Here is a 16,241-nt window from a genome sequence, read left to right as displayed (position 1 = left end):
CAAGTGCTCCGAGAGAATATTCCGAAGAAAACAGAAAAGCACTACAAGATTGTCTGTTTTTTAATAAAGTTGGGAGGATAGAATTGACACATAAGAGTTTATTTTAATGTCAAGATTATAAGAGGAAAGAAAAACTATGAAATGTAAGAAAGAAGAATTACGAAATTGAACAAATGCTAAAAGAAGTTAAATCTTACCCTCCCCCCCAAAAAAAAAAAGTTCCTGCTGAAACAATTGGGAATGGATAGTAATTGGTATTTTGGGAAGAATTAGAGAGTAGCTTCTGCACTCCTTCATTTCTGGTGGGAGGATTGCTGGCTTAGTGGGAGCCGTAACATTTGCTTTTAAGGAAGACAATATATGGCCGTAAAATGGAACATTTCATAATCTTCCCTTGTTATAAATTTTCAACTTTTCTTCCTATAGCAAATCCAGTTTGCTGATGACATGCAAGAGTTCACCAAATTTCCCACCAAGACTGGCCGAAGATCTTTGTCTCGCTCCATCTCACAGTCTTCCACTGACAGCTACAGTTCAGGTAGGTGTGAGCTTCATGTCTCTCTGATCTCTCTTTCCTGTTCTAGAGCCTTAACCTTGTTTACTACCCACTGCTCTTCACTTATCTGGAATCTGAAAATACTTCATGTTAGGACTGCCCATCTTAACTTGAAAGCTGACAATTAGAAGTTGGGTAGTGGGAATGTTCCCAGCTAGGCTTATAGCTGGGGAGCTTTTTGTAATCTTGAGGCTTGCTTCCCTTGGTTCTCTCTGTGTGTGGTCTATGGCCAGTGCCTGGTTTGTAGTACTGGGCTAGTTCCCCTTCCCACATTTATCCACTCACATTACAAAGGGAGGGAATTGATGGTATTTTGCCTGACAGAACTGGCCTTGAAAAAGAATATTTTGGACTGATAATTTCTTGGTAAAATATACCCTACCACCTATTTTTTTCCCTTGGTCCTAAGACAGCTTGAATGTAAGAATAAAAATTAACATTTTAGCTCCTTTTTTTTCTTGCTTACCCTGTAGGTTGAAGTATCATTCCCAGTTAACCCCTGGTGTGAGAAAGAATCAGACTGCCATAAGGTGGCTCCAGCTGTTTAATTCTTCCCTCCTTCCTCAGCCCTACATAAGAAAAGTCTTCTGATTTGAATTGTGCCCCTCCCAACATGAAAAAGGATACAGAATCTTAATCCAACCATTTTGTTTTTCAGTTGAGGAAAGTGAGGTCCTAAAAGAGTAAGAGGCCCAAGGTCACAGATTGCTGATTAATGTCAGGAAAGATATTTGTGCCAAAAGTTATTCATTGTCTTTTGCCAGAATATTGTTTGCATTGTATAATGGACATGAAGGACTGGCTGGATGTTCAAGGACTGTACCAAAAACAGAAAAACAGAACAACTTTCGTCTTTGCCCCATAACCCAATATAGAAAATACAGGCAGACAAGCAAATGTGATTTACAGGGCTAAGAACTGAACCGATGAATAAATGGATTCACTGAGGGAGTAAGTGTGTAAGGAAAGATTCCAAATACAATGGCTACCATAACTGAAAAGCTTTCTGGAGTGACATACATAAAAGGTGGTGAGTGACAAGCAGGCCGATTATAGCTAAGAAAGAAAGAAAATTAATTTTAAAAAATTGATTTATAAGAAGAAAGATGGAATGAATGAATGAAGGCTTTAAAGAACTCTTTGCCCATCTTGATGGCTTTGTACTACAGGAACCTGTAGAGCTGGGGTTCTTAACAAAGGGTTCATGAGCTTGAATTGAAATCCAAAAAGAAACACTCTTGTGGGAATGTGTTGGTGTGGGTGTGATATACTTATTAAATAATACACAGTATAGTGTGGACTTAGTAAGGAGTCCGTGGTTATCACCTGACTGGCAAAGGGGTCTATAGAACAAAAAAGGTTAAGACCCCTGCTCTAGAGCATGTTTAAAATCGGAGTGGTGTAGTTAAATAGTGATAGAAGATAACTTTAGAAGTGTTTGTCTTAGTTGGCTGGAAGGATGACCTATATATAGAAGTCAGTGAGACCTGGTGCACTGGTAGAGAGTAATGAAGAAAACACTGAATTCCAGATAGGAAAGGAGTGATTATTGTACATCTGTTTGCATATCTATCTGAAAGGACATTTGTAGCTTTTCAGTGCAGTTTTTTGTTGGTTTGTTTGTTTTGCGGTACCGGGGACCAGGGATTGCACCTGGGACCTTGTGTGTGGGGAGCCGCACTCAGACACTGAGCCACATTGGCTTCCCTGGGTTGATTTTTTTGTTTTTTGTTTTTTTGGTTTTTTTTTCCCCAGGAGGGAAACCAAACCCGGACCTCCCATTGGGAGGTGGGCACTCAACTGCTTGAACCACATTCATTTCCTGTGCAGCAGTTTTTAAAGGTGATCATTTCAACAGATGTCCAGGGTTAACAGTGGAACCAGAGCTGCTTGCCTTTTGTGCCATTTCTTTCCATCTTTCTATTCCATGAGCTGAGCACGACCTTGTGTAAAATCCCTTATAAGATTATTTTATCTATTTTATTTATAGCAGTAGTTCTTAAAGTGTGGTCTTTGGACCAGTAGCATCAGCAACACCTGGGAATTTGTTTTTTGTTTTGTTTTGTTTTTATTTTTTTAAAGCAAGTTTTATTGAGATATATTCACATACCATAAAAATCTATCCCAAGTCCACAGTCAGTGGCTTTCAGTATAATCAGTGTTGTGCATTTATTACCACAAAAACTTTTTAGAAAATTTCACTACTCCAAAAAGAAAACTCCATACCCCTTAGCAGTCACCTCTCAATCCCCCTATTCTTCCCCAGCTCTTCTTAACCACTAATCTAATTCCATCTTTATAAATTGCTTTATCTCTACATTTTACATAAATGGAACCATACAATATGTAGTACTTTGGGAACTTGTTTTAAAAATGCTTGTTCTTGGGCCCCACATAGGAAAGTCTGGCTATGGGACCTTCCAATTTGTTTTCTTGTTGTTTTGTAACTTTATTGATATCCCCCCAAGATGGCTCCCTCATCTGTCTACGCTGTGTCTGCTCACTTTGTCTGCTCATTGTTTCTGCTCATTGTGTTCATTACATTGTCTGCTCATCTATTTTTAGGAGGCACAGAGAACTGACACTGGGACCTCACGTGTGAGAGGCGGATGCCCAACCACTTGAGCCACATCTGTTCCCTACTCGTTATATCTGCTCGTTGCTTCTGCGTGTCTTTCTTTCTTTCTTTCTTTCTTTCTTTTTTTTTTTTTTTGCTTGTCTTCTTTAGGAGGCACCAGGAACCAAACTCAAGACTTCCTGTGTAGAAGACGGGTGCCCATCTGCCTGAGCCAAATCTGCTCCCCTGTCTTTTTTAATAAGCCTTCCACACAATTCTGATAGATGTTTTACATGCCTAAGTTTGAGAACCAGTCTCAGTGATCTGTAGAAATAATATCCCTTATTGGCCCTAAGTTATTCTTACATTTTTGTCAGGTCTGGATCCAGTCCAGGCTGAGATCAGTTACCCCTGTTATCTGGGCTTCACTAATGCTGGGGTAGCTAATCCAGGGCTCCTTACCATGGGCACTAACAGCCAGGTGTTATCAGGGTGGGCAAAAGGGCCACGACGCTGAAAGAGCCACAGCAGTTTCGTTCATACCATCTATTGGGACCCTTGAGATGCAGAACTGAGAATGACGCAAATGGCGCTCCATTAAGAGTGTCCACTTAACTTAAATGAGAGTCCTGGGGGCTCCACCCTGTGGAGTTAGGGCCATTGAGGTTTTTCTATCCTTGTTTCTTCCTTCCTTGTTGTAGCTGCATCCTACACAGACAGCTCTGATGATGAAGTTTCCCCCCGAGAGAAGCAGCAAACCAACTCCAAGGGCAGCAGCAATTTCTGTGTGAAGAACATCAAGCAGGCAGAATTTGGACGCCGGGAGATTGAGATTGCGGAGCAAGGTAAAGCAAGGGAGTGGGTTAGGGGTTCAACTGAGCAGAGGGACCAGAGGCAACCCTCTTGCTGGTCACCAGGGGCCACAAACAGCTTCAGGCTTGAAAGCCGGCTGGAAGGTGTTCTGGGGAAATACAGCATCTTGGACTTTAGATGAAAACTTCTCTCTGCATGGAGCTTGAACATCAGGAGCTTGTTCTCCCTTCATCAGCATGTGGTAATTACAGAGTAGTTTCTGTCCCCGTCCGGTCCCCCCCACCCCGTGACGCCATATTCAAAGACCTATATTACAGTCAGTCAGTCCTGAAGCACTGTGTGGTCATAGTCTGCAGTATTCTTTTGTAGCTGCTACTTGCAGCTCTCCCAGGAAGTGCAGCTGTGGAGGGTTTAAAGCTGAGGATGAGGGGTCCTAGGGTCTTACCTGGACCTGAGCACCCTCTGCTGGAGCAAGAGGAAAAGCCACTGACGGTTAAATCTTGGCTTTGCCACCCCACCCCCACCCCCACCCCCACCCCCCAGGGCTCCTTTCTCTTTTCATTGATTTCACATTGGATGTGTGTTCTATACCGGGAGGGAATAGAGAAACCAAACAAACTGACAGGATGGGGTAAGCAGCCTAGAAAAGCGGAAGCAAGTGGCTTCCGCCGAGGGTAAAGTCTTTCATTTTGGTCTGATGATTATATAGGAGATCATTAGCTGCTGCTGTAACTACTTCCCTCTCCTCCCAAAGGAATGATAAGACTCACCCTCCATTTTGATCAGTTTTGAGAATTTACTTCATTCTTTCTTCAGTCTTCTGCATACAAGGCTGAAAGCAGTAGAGGAAGAGAGGAGTCAGATCATTGGATGATGGCTCCCCAGTGTTGTTCTGCTCTTGAGACTGCCAGTCATCATGGAAATGTGCTTCGGAGTTTTTTTGCCTCTTATCACCATATCTCAACAGATCTCTACATGCCTAGATGTTACTGGGGCAGGAATTGCTAATTTTACTAGTACAGACCTAGCTCAAATCCTCTGTTCTTTCACAGACATGTCTGCTCTGATTTCACTCAGGAAACGTGCTCAGGGGGAGAAGCCCTTGGCTGGTGCTAAAATAGTGGGCTGTACACACATCACAGCCCAGACAGCGGTGAGTTTGTTGGGAGAAAAGAGAGGGACTTCTGATAAGGGGAAGAAAGAAACACATTTTTTTTAACTTTTTCTTCCTTCCCTAACTAGCCAACCTTCAAACGCTAACAAGTGGAACCTCCCTGTTACGCAATAATAAGGTTTTCTATTTTTTTATATAGGTATAATCTACTTTCAGCAAATGAAAATCTAGATTTGCAAAAATATGATTGTTGTAGAAATGCTGTTAAAACTTTGAGGAACATCCCTTTTTTTAGGGGTGAACGGGGACATACCTTTTGAGTAAAGTTAGATACCAGTATGCCACCTAGCTGGAGTGCCCCTTTTTGTAATTTTGTTTGTGCCTGGTGCTCCAGAGTTGAGGGGTATTTTTCTCTTAGTAAGGTTTGCGTGCCACCCCCATCTCTCAGGGCTTGCTTCTTTCTTACCCTTTATTCCCACACATCTGCACAGGTGTTGATTGAGACACTGTGTGCCCTGGGGGCTCAGTGCCGCTGGTCTGCTTGCAACATCTACTCCACTCAGAACGAGGTGGCTGCGGCATTGGCCGAGGCTGGTAAGTTCCATATTTTCCCACCAACTTTGCCTCTGAACATCTTCTAAACATAACTTTTATGTATCAAAACTGTCTTTATGTCCAGGGGTGTAAGTTTGGGGATAATAAAGACATCAACAGGAAGAGAATAGACCATAAAGTTAAATGCGGTCATTAAAAACGATCTTTGAAAAGAATCTAATGACATGGGAGAATGCCTAATTCTAATGTTATGTGAACAAGGAAGAGTATTGAAGCTGTGTAAGTATAAGCTCAGCTGGCCTCCTTTTGCCAAAAGTCTCAATTTTGAGAAAGAACACAAATAAGGGTCTTCTATTTTAGTAGTTCATAATTTGATATTCAGTAGTGAAAATATTTGAATGACTTGTGAGTTTAAACATAAAATAATTTTAATTGTTAAAATGTAAGACTCTTCCATCTTCCTAAGATCCTCAGAAAGCAACTTTTGTTGCTTCTTGGTTACTTTTTTTCTAAGTATTTATTGCAGAAAATTTAGGAGGTTACCCAAAAAATCCATAATCCCACTACACAGAGATTTTTGACACATTTGTCCATAGATCAATAAATCATCTTACTATATACAGTTTTATCACCTAAGTATAACATTTTCAGTAGTAGTTTTCCATGTAAGTGAAGACTTTTAAGAACATCATTTGTAATATTCATATGGCCATTTTACTTCTCTGTTTTCCTGATATTGGAGATTGAGGTTTTTTCAAGATGTTTGCTCATATAAACAGCGCTCCAGTGAACAACTTTGTATTCATTCCCATTTCATTTTATCTCCTCAGGACAAAGTTCAAAGTGTAAAATTACTGGCCCAAGAGAAGAATATTTTAAAGGTTCCAAAATACTTTTAGAAACAGAAATCCCTTAATTTCTTAACCACAGTAATTTCTGAACTGAATGTACTATTTTGTCTCCTTTTGCTCTTCCTAAATTGTTTCCTTTCTGGGGTGGTTTCTGTATCTTTTTTCTCTTTACCTGAATTCAGGAAGTGATATTGGTATAGGATACTTTTCAAAGGAGGAATGAGCAGATTTGCTTCTGTCTCCGTAGGAGTCGCAGTGTTTGCTTGGAAGGGCGAGTCGGAAGATGACTTCTGGTGGTGTATTGACCGCTGTGTGAACATGGATGGGTGGCAGGCCAATATGGTAATTATACATGGCCTTCCTGCACTTTTGGTGATAGATTGGTTTCCTTTTTTTCCCTCAAAGCATGGTTCCCTAAATATGTTTTGGATGTTTGATCGTATCCATTGACTTTGTTGCTAAGTGACTAACTTGATACTATTCAGAATGGGTCTGAGTACTTATGAAAAGGTGGGGGAAGGGTCAGACCATCTGGACACGTGTGGCTCAAACATGGCAGAATGAAATAGAAGGAAATGATGTGCTAACTTTTTGGAGTAGGATTCTGGTTTCTTTCCTTCCTGCCCTAGCTTTCCTTTTGCAATCAAAAGGGCCTTATATTGCAAGATTTTAGACTAAAAAAAAGTCTGTGATTAGCCTAATACTCTACACTACAGCCTAGAACAAACCCAGGAATCCATTTAACCATTTTACACCAACAAATTTGACTGTATTTCCACTGTCTAAACCCGCTCTATGGAGCCGTGAGGAGTGCTCTTCCAAAACATGCAGGGCTCTCTGACTAGTACAGAAAGTGGGTTCAAAGTTCCTCCCAGCTCTAGCAGCCTGAATGCCCATAGAAGTCTTCTGGCTGTTCTATAGATCCTGGATGATGGGGGAGACTTAACCCACTGGGTTTATAAGAAGTATCCAAACGTGTTTAAGAAGATCCGAGGCATTGTGGAAGAGAGCGTGACTGGTGTTCACAGGTAACAGATTCTGGAGTAGCTGCCCCTTATGTCCTTGCCTCAGCAAATTCTTCAGATTTCTGTTAGGCTTTAGGGCTGTGTTTCAAACTTGTAGTAATAAATGGGAGTATCTTCACTAGGCACAAATTTTGAGTTTTTATTTTTGAAAAATCAAAGCATCCCTAGAAGAAAGTTACTTCAGGTTATAGTTCACACAGTTTTCTCTCCCATTTACTCCACTGAGTGATTCCCAGCCAGTGTTGAGGAATGGGACATGATGTACCTTAAAAATCTGTATGCAATATTGTATTATACTTTTATATTTGAAATATGAAAAAAACCTATTAAAAAGCTACATGTTATACTTACTACAAAAAGTGAAACTGGGCAAAATATTCTTGGTTTGTAGGGAAACCTAAAAATTACTGAAAGAGTGTTTTCTCAGTTGGGGACACATTGCATATGTGCACATACACTCCCAGGGGACCATATCAGCATCTCAGAATCACTGGTAATCTTTGTTTATCAAAAGTGGACATGGGTTTTTAAAGGTTGAGAAATGCCGGTCTAAGGAAATACATCCCCTTTTGTGGAAGAAAAATAAATTTCTTCGAAAAATTGAAAGGTTTGAAAAGAAGTGAGGAGGGCTGACAAGGAAATAATCTTGTTTACTAATATCCATGGGCAATAAATAAGGCTGGGGAGGGCAACACAGCACTTGAAGAGAATTAGGCAGACTTTGCCACATTTTATGTTTTACCAACTAACTTGGTTTCTGTTTGTTTTTGTGGCCTCTTCCCCTTTTAGGCTATATCAGCTCTCCAAAGCTGGGAAGCTCTGTGTTCCAGCCATGAACGTCAATGATTCTGTTACCAAACAGAAGTTTGACAACTTGTACTGCTGCCGAGAATCCATTTTAGATGGGTAGGTTGAAATTTATCAATGTTCCGACTCGAGGGGGATAGACTTGGACCGGGTTTCATTGTTAGTCTGATACCACTCCAGCCTCATTCCCTGGTCTTCCTTTGGGTTTAAAAGTTTGTTAGAAGGACCCGTTTCACCCCGGGCTCAGATAACTTCCAGTTGGAATTCCTGTGGGGCATTAACCCCGCACTTTTAACTTTACGCAGCGGGGCTCTGCGTGTGCTAATGATGTTTGAGTTGAGCCTTTGTCTCCACAGCCTGAAGAGGACCACAGATGTGATGTTTGGTGGGAAACAAGTGGTGGTGTGTGGCTATGGTGAGGTAAAGAGCTGGGCTTCAGGGTCTCTGTCTTTTCCTAGACATGTTAGAAACGTTGGGCAGAGGAACCCTGTGCTGTCAGGGTAGAGTCACAGGTGCAGAGTTTAAAATTTGCTTTTAGATAATGTGTCTCAAAATAATAGGGAGTGGATATAGTTTAGTGGTTGAGTGCCTGCTTCCTATGTACAAAGTCTCGGGTTCAATCCCTGGTACCGCCTTAAAAAAAAAAATCAGAAAACATCTCAAATAAATAAAATAACCAAATAATAATAATAATAGCAAAAGTCTTTTATTTAAAGTTATGAATAGAGAAATACAGAATGAATTGAATTTTGAGATTCCACCAGTTTGTGTTGTGGACTAGAATATTGGTAACATATTCATCCCTTTATAACAATAACTTTTTTATTAGACTTTAAGTGGCTGTAGCATTTTTGCCCCACAACCGACTTGCAGGTGAAGAGTGGAATCCAAAGTCATATATATTTGATTTTCTTTAAACTGAAAGAGATTACAAGGGATTTTGTTGTCATCAGTATTGACCCACAGAAGTTCCTGAGCTGCTAGACTGTTCTTGAGTAGATGCCTCTCAAATGAGAGTACCAGGTCTTTCTAGAATAAGAATTAGAAGTTGCATTTGTTTTTCCTTGGTTGTATTTCCCTAATGATAACACCTTTTATTTCTTTGAGCTCATTTACTATCCGAAGCGCCAGGCCCTTGTTACGAAAAAACTGCTAAATTACCTCTGCCTGGGGTCAGCACGTTATCAGCGTCCATTTCTGCTCTACCTGGGGTTGGAGCATCCTTGCATGTGCTGCTAGAAAATAGGAAGTTAATTCCCGTTTTCCAAAGAGCCTGCCTAACCCTATACCCAGACATTCATAGACCTGACAGCATGCCTTCTTGCTGGTGTTTTACAGGTGGGAAAGGGCTGCTGTGCTGCTCTCAAGGCCCTTGGAGCAATAGTCTATATCACGGAAATTGACCCCATCTGTGCTCTCCAGGCCTGGTAAGAACCGAGTGGTAATACTGTTAGATTCGCTCCAGGTATCTTATATCTCTGATAGCTCATGATTGACCATGTTAACCATTCCTTGCAGAGCTCTCTCAGGGAAGAGATGGTTAGGATTGCTGTGCTCCCCTCACTCTAATCCTGGGGCTCTCTACTAGAGCCTCTTGGCATTTTCCCTTCCTGGATGAAATCTTGAGAAGTCTGAGGAGGCCCCTGTGTAAAGTTTAGCACAGCTAGTCACTTAACACCCTGGGAAGTAGGACGGATCCAGCTTCAGTGTCTGTCCCCTTGCTTTGCTCATGGTATCCCTTCTTTCCTTCCAGCATGGATGGGTTCAGGGTGGTAAAGCTCAATGAAGTCATCCGGCAGGTTGATGTCGTGATAACTTGCACAGGTGAGTACCAGTGCTTTGGTATACATCGAACAGTGTTAACCCAGACGTAAATCTTGAAAATGGTTTGACGACTCTCATACAATGTAGGTGAGACCTGTGCTAAGTTAAGCTCTTGGAACTTGAGAGTTCCAGGAAGCTATGAGAACCTTAACATGTTTTCCTGAGCAAAGAACTTTTTCCCTCGTGGCTTTTTATCATGGTCCATCTTAAATCCAAATAACTGGGCCTAAAGAGCTGTTGTGCACACTTCTCTTCTCATAGTGTGTACTTGCTCTTACATGCCAGCAAACCTCTCTCCCACATTCTAACTGAAAGCCAGTTGGTACCTTTGTTCCCCAGCCACCCTCATTTCCTTTTAGGAAATAAGAATGTAGTGACACGGGAGCACTTGGACCGCATGAAAAACAGTTGTATCGTGTGCAATATGGGGCACTCCAACACAGAAATTGATGTGGTAAGACCTCCCAGTCACTTGTTGCTAGGCTTTTCTCGAAACTCTTCCTTCCGTTAGTCAGTCACCTGCCTTCTTCCTTTCAGACCAGCCTCCGCACTCCTGAGCTGACATGGGAGCGCGTGCGTTCTCAGGTGGACCATGTCATCTGGCCAGATGGCAAACGTGTTGTCCTCCTGGCAGAGGTATGCACACAGAAGGACTCTGGCGGCAAAAGCAGGGGGTGGAGGCAGAGAACGGGGGAGAAATACTGGATCTATATTTCCTTCAACTCTGTCTTTGGATAGAGGTTTATTTCTTAAAAGGTCTGATCCCCAAAATAGAATTACAAAAAAAATTCTACTTTTTACAAAGTAACACAATTCTTCAGCCTTTTAGACTCAAATGGACTTGCAGAAAATAGGATAAAATCTAGAGTCCTGATCTGGAGTGGTAATTCTTCTGAGTCTAGAGGGGTACAAAGTCCTTTCCTACATTTGTTTGGCTTGTATGACATCAGAATACAAGATAGAGGGATAACATGGCTGATCCCAGGCCTCTTATTTTGCCTTTTCAGGGGCGTCTACTCAATCTGAGCTGCTCCACAGTTCCCACCTTTGTTCTGTCCATCACAGCTACTACACAGGTGTGTGGCAAGATGCCTGCTTATCGTGCACTGACTTCAGTGGAACTGGGCATAGCTGAGAATTCCAGCTTGAGTGGGGAGGGGCCATCGGGACCTTTCAGTCCCTCTGCAGTGAGCACTGTGCTATGTTCTTCACAACCTGTACTTTTTTTCAGGTCATAAATTGTCAAGACAGGCTTCCTCAAGTATGGCAAAGCATCATTAGTTAGGCAGAGTCAGTGTTGGTGTCCCTTTGAACTGGCTATTTTAGTTAAGAATATAGTGTTCCAGCTTAGTTATATTTAGTCTGTTATTCTGTTAGGAACTAAATAAAAGCACCAGTTTGGGGTTTTCTGACCCTCTTTTTCCACCTTAGGCACTGGCACTGATAGAACTCTACAATGCACCTGAAGGACGATACAAGCAAGATGTATACTTGCTCCCCAAAAAAATGGGTGAGTGAAAAACACTCACATGTTTTGGTAAAATTCCTATTTTGAAAAGCATTGGATTTAGAGTCAGGATTCAAATCTCAATTTAAGTGCCTACTGGCTGTTTGGCAAGATCTTATCTCTATGAGCCTCCGATTTCCTATCAGTAAAGTGGGAATAATAATACATTACAGAATTGTAATGAGAATTGCAGATAATAGAAGGCTTAGCACTATGGTCCAGTGCAGAAGCCCTTATTCTAAATAGCTTTATGACGTTTAGTCCCCGATTGTTCAACTGGGTACAGCCTAGGACTAAAAAGAGGTAAACAGAAACAAGTACAAGTTTTTTTGTCCGTCCTCTATATTGACATGCAGACTGCCTGCTATAATTCCAGAGGACAGCCCTTCTGCACCCATGTCACATAATACATCCCCTTTAGTCCTTCAGCTTTCCCAGCACTGGTGCCCATCTCCAGTCTCTCATTGGTCAGACCAAACCCCTAACTTCAAAAAACTACAACTTCTTATTCACGTTCTCTCCCACAGCTTACCTCAGATGGGTTTTAAAATGAAAAAAAAATAATAATAATCCTAAAGACAAAGTCTAGGGAAGCTTATCGAAAGAAGAGTCCTAAATTGTGCCAGCTACCTTAGAAATCTATAAGCCTAATATCTGAGGCCTTTGTGGATCTTATCCTAAATAAGTGTTGATGACACAAGGCTCTCGAGTGCACTCTAATAATTTGACTATAACTTAATTCTATTAAGGAGGTTGCCACAGGGAGGTGGGAGTAGTAGGTGGCACACTGACCACTGAGGTTGGAGCCAAAACCTTCGCCAGAGAAGGAGAGGAAGGTACACACTATGCCATTTTGTCAACCTGGTAACTGGCTTTCTGAATGCACCCTGGATGTACTGAGAGAAAAGCCCTGTTGGAAAGGCAGCTTTGAGGGTTGTTGTTTTTTTTTAATAAAGCAATTATTTCTCTTGGTGGTTTCTATCAGTTTTATTCCATCCTCTCAAAAAACATAAACTAAAAATATGGGGTGGGTATATTCTGAGAGGTATATTTGAAGTAGAGTGTTGTTCCCCTCCTCCCCCAACTTTGTTCTTCCTAGATGAGTACGTGGCCAGCTTGCACCTGCCCTCATTTGATGCCCACCTGACAGAGCTGACAGATGACCAAGCAAAATATCTCGGACTCAACAAAAATGGGCCATTCAAACCCAATTATTACAGGTAACTTGGGGAAAGCAAGTGAAAAGCCCCTTTCCCCAGTATTAAACTAAGCAGGCTAGCCAGCGTTCTTAAAAAGATAAGGTGCCCTACCTCATGTTGGCGACTACAAGAAGTCTGCCTCAAATTAATAGAGCAGACAGAGAAATTATATGTTCAGTGGTAGGTGTAAGGAATTGAGATTTTTCTGAAATTTTAGAGCTTGGGCCTTGGGCCCACCCCCACCCCAAGATTCTTATATAGTTGGTATGGGATGGGGCCTAGGCTGTTAATTGGTAAAAGTTTCCCAGGTTATTCTATTGCAGAATCGAGGTTGAAAACCACTGAGTAATATTACCAAGGAGCAGAAGATAAAGCCAGAGCCAGCATTGTTAGGAGCCCACTGAAGGCTCAGGAGAATGACCGCAGGGACCCCCAGCCGGGGCCCTGGAGGGACGTGGAGAATGTGCTGGTTCTGGAACTCTCATATGAAAGATGACGCTAACAGTCATGCTCTCTCCCTACAGATACTAACGGACCACATTACCAAGGACCAGTACACGTGAACCACACAACTCTACAAGAAATATTTTTAAGATAACTTTTATTTCTTCATATTCCTTTCCTCTTGATTTTTTTTCCTATAATTTCATTCTTGTTTTTCATCTCATTTTCCAAGTTCTGCAGACCACACAGGAACTTGTTTCACGGCTCTTTAGATGAAACTGAGGTTCAAGGTTCCTCACCCTAATCACTAAAGAAGGATTTCTCTCTCCCAGCCCAGAACAGTGATTCTTTACCATTTCTGGGGACTTTAGTCTTAATTGGGTACCTTATTAATAGGAAATGCTAAGGTACCTTCTATGTGGAACAATCTGCAATGTCTAAATTGCCTTAAGAGAGCCCATTTCTTAGCTGCTGAATCTCCAGAGGAGCTGGGGTGGTACCTACCAGCCAGGTGGGTTAGATGTAGGTGGTGCATGTTCATTTCCCTTAGAAATTCCAAGCCCTCTTTCTTGTGTACAGGTGGTATATACGGTTCAGAGTTGTGTACTAATGAGTGTTGCTTGTTAAGATCCCATAGGCCCATTTGGATTTAGTACAGCCCTTCCTCCACTCCCACCAGACCCTTTGATTTTTCTAGTTTTTAACCAGACTGCACTTTATATATAGTTGAAATTTGTCCTCTAGCATTTATTTCTGTTGTTTAAAAAAAAAAAATTTTTTTTTTTTTTTTTAAGAAACATTTTTGGTGTCAACGCTGAGCAACTGCTTGGGTGATTTAATTGTTACCAGTTTCTCTTTTGAACCTTTGGAGCTAAAAGTGCAGAGGTGAATCTAGTGAAATACTGATCTCAAACTCAAAATAATCTGTTTCTAGCCCATAGTTTATAGCATCAGTGAACTAGGGCCAGAACAGTGAATTCTGTCAGCTCTGCCCCATACAGCTTGTGCCGAGGTGAATTTCTTGAGCCTTTATCTTGGTATAAAGCACTGAACTCCATCTTTAGGATTTACCTTTTAAGAATAAACTTCTGGTCAGCTATGCTTCTGCAGCCTAAAATATTTTAAGGAAGGTAGATGTGGATGGGAGGAGGAAGGATAAATTGGGCCAAGGTGAGAGAAACCTAGCTCTGTAAAACTTGTCTGGGACTTTAGGCCCAGTATAACCTGAGTTTTACAGAAACGGTGCCACTTTTGATTGACACATACCACAAAAAGTTTATGAACTAAGATCTTAAGGGGCGGCTTATGTGTAGAGAAAATAGTAGGGTCCTGGCTTGTGCTCTGAAAGCACCCCAAGAGGGGCTCTCTCAAGGATCGGAGAGCTGCGTTCCCATGCCATGCATCCTGCTTACCAGCATTTCTGCATGGCCAGATGAGCTTTATGCTCATGAGCTTTAAGTATATAATTATCCAAGATTCTAAATCCCTAACTTGTTCTAGCTTGTGATCCTGCAAAGTTGGGTGAAGCACTGGTGCCAGATACCAGAAATTTTCATTTCTCTATTGCCGCTGATCAGAGAGACAGACATGAAAAACAGGAATGTAAGAAAGGAAAGCTCACCCTGCAGCTTCCTAGCAGGAGACAGTTGGTCTTGCCAAAACTTTTCCCCCTTTCCTCTCCTATTTCTCCTCTCCCAGGCCCTTCTCCTTTCCAGTGCGACCATACTTTCTTCTCTCTAGATGCTAATGGTTTGAGCCCTTTTTCCCCAGGGCACTTAACCAGCCAATCAGAACACCACATCCATTAGGGGAGGTAACCTGGCCAACAGAGTATCAATCGTGTCAGCTCTGCTGGAGGGAAGGGGCCCAGGTCCTGCTGTCCTCCAGCTTGCCCCTTGCTCCCAATCTATTACCAAGTCCATAGGAATAATAGATAAGGGCTCCATCTCTATCAAGCCATGTAACAAAGGACACTGGGAAAATGTTTGTCATCAGAGGGAGCGTGTGGAGAGCAGCTTGGGAGGAACAAGTTTATTTTGTATTGAATGATTTTTAATGAATGCAATATTAATCCTTGCAGATGAGCAATAATCATTAAAGTCAATTAAAATGATAAGACCTTATATTGGGAGTCTGTCATTCTTGGTCGAACCACACAACTTCATCAGAACCCGCTTTCTAGGGGGGCTCAAGTCATGGGTCAGCACTGTTGAAGAGAGGTTTGCTGAGGACCTCATAAGTAGAGGAAGAGGCTAGATGTGAGTTTTTCGGTAATATATTCCATTTTTCTGCCACCTATGCCAAGCAGTGGGCCTAGAAGCTTCCAACCCAACTTCCTTCAAGAAGGCAGACTATCTGCTGAAGCTTCAAGGCTTCTGCTCACTTGAACAGTTCCCTTTTAAAACACTTTGCCTAATTTTTTCTTAAGGAATGCCCCCAAAGTCATAAAAGTTTCAGCACCCCCCCTCCAACCTATATTCATCACCAAAGTTATCTCAGTGTCTTGATATAACAATTTATGAATAATATAATGTAATGTAGTTGTAGCATAGTAGTAGTAATAACATAGAAGGTGGGAACTGATGTAGCTCAAACAGTTGAGCACCTGCTTCCCATATATGAGGTCCTGGGTTCAATCCCTAGTACCTCCTAAAAAAAAAAACAAAAAACCAACTTGGGAGCCCATGTAGCACAGCAGCTGAGTGCCAGCTTCCCAAACAGCAGTCCCAGGCTTAATCCACAACCCCAGTACCTAAAAGAAGGAAAGAAAGAGAGAGAGAGAGAGAGCAATATCTTTTCTAGTTCCTTCTGTTAAATTGGTCCCAAACAATGTTGGTGATTTCTACGCATGCTGGTTTAGTAAATGAGTGTCTAATTCTGTGACATTTTTCCCATGCACACAAACCCAGATTTAAGATAGACTTCATATTGCTTAATTGGAGATGTGAACTTTTTTTTTTTTACTTCTTATAAATCTATTTGATAAGTT

At 41.7% G+C, this 16,241-nt stretch overlaps 1 protein-coding gene across 2 annotated transcripts in view; it reads left to right on the top strand.

Moving 5' to 3' along the window:
- Positions 1-15,375, top strand: part of AHCYL1 (adenosylhomocysteinase like 1) — a 42,427-nt gene extending 27,052 nt beyond the window's left edge. Inside the window, exons 2-17 of one of the 2 annotated variants that reach the window (XM_012524794.3) lie at positions 427-538; positions 3,815-3,958; positions 4,979-5,079; positions 5,532-5,634; positions 6,694-6,788; positions 7,368-7,474; positions 8,261-8,377; positions 8,635-8,698; positions 9,617-9,705; positions 10,032-10,102; positions 10,462-10,556; positions 10,640-10,738; positions 11,110-11,178; positions 11,534-11,612; positions 12,709-12,829; positions 13,333-15,375. In XM_012524794.3, the coding sequence (XP_012380248.1) occupies positions 427-538; positions 3,815-3,958; positions 4,979-5,079; positions 5,532-5,634; positions 6,694-6,788; positions 7,368-7,474; positions 8,261-8,377; positions 8,635-8,698; positions 9,617-9,705; positions 10,032-10,102; positions 10,462-10,556; positions 10,640-10,738; positions 11,110-11,178; positions 11,534-11,612; positions 12,709-12,829; positions 13,333-13,339 (1,473 nt within the window). In that variant the 3' untranslated portion in view covers positions 13,340-15,375. Of the gene's footprint in view, positions 1-426; positions 539-3,814; positions 3,959-4,978; positions 5,080-5,531; positions 5,635-6,693; positions 6,789-7,367; positions 7,475-8,260; positions 8,378-8,634; positions 8,699-9,616; positions 9,706-10,031; positions 10,103-10,461; positions 10,557-10,639; positions 10,739-11,109; positions 11,179-11,533; positions 11,613-12,708; positions 12,834-13,332 lie in introns of those variants that run through there. The other variant, XM_004457656.5, reaches the window with a different exon arrangement.
- The last annotated feature ends 866 nt before the right edge of the window (positions 15,376-16,241 follow it).

The sequence above is a fragment of the Dasypus novemcinctus genome, chromosome 9 (assembly GCF_030445035.2).
Source record: "Dasypus novemcinctus isolate mDasNov1 chromosome 9, mDasNov1.1.hap2, whole genome shotgun sequence".
Lineage (NCBI taxonomy): Eukaryota > Metazoa > Chordata > Mammalia > Cingulata > Dasypodidae > Dasypus > Dasypus novemcinctus.
Note: the sequence above shows the minus strand (reverse complement) of the source record. Positions and strands in the feature narration are given on the sequence as shown.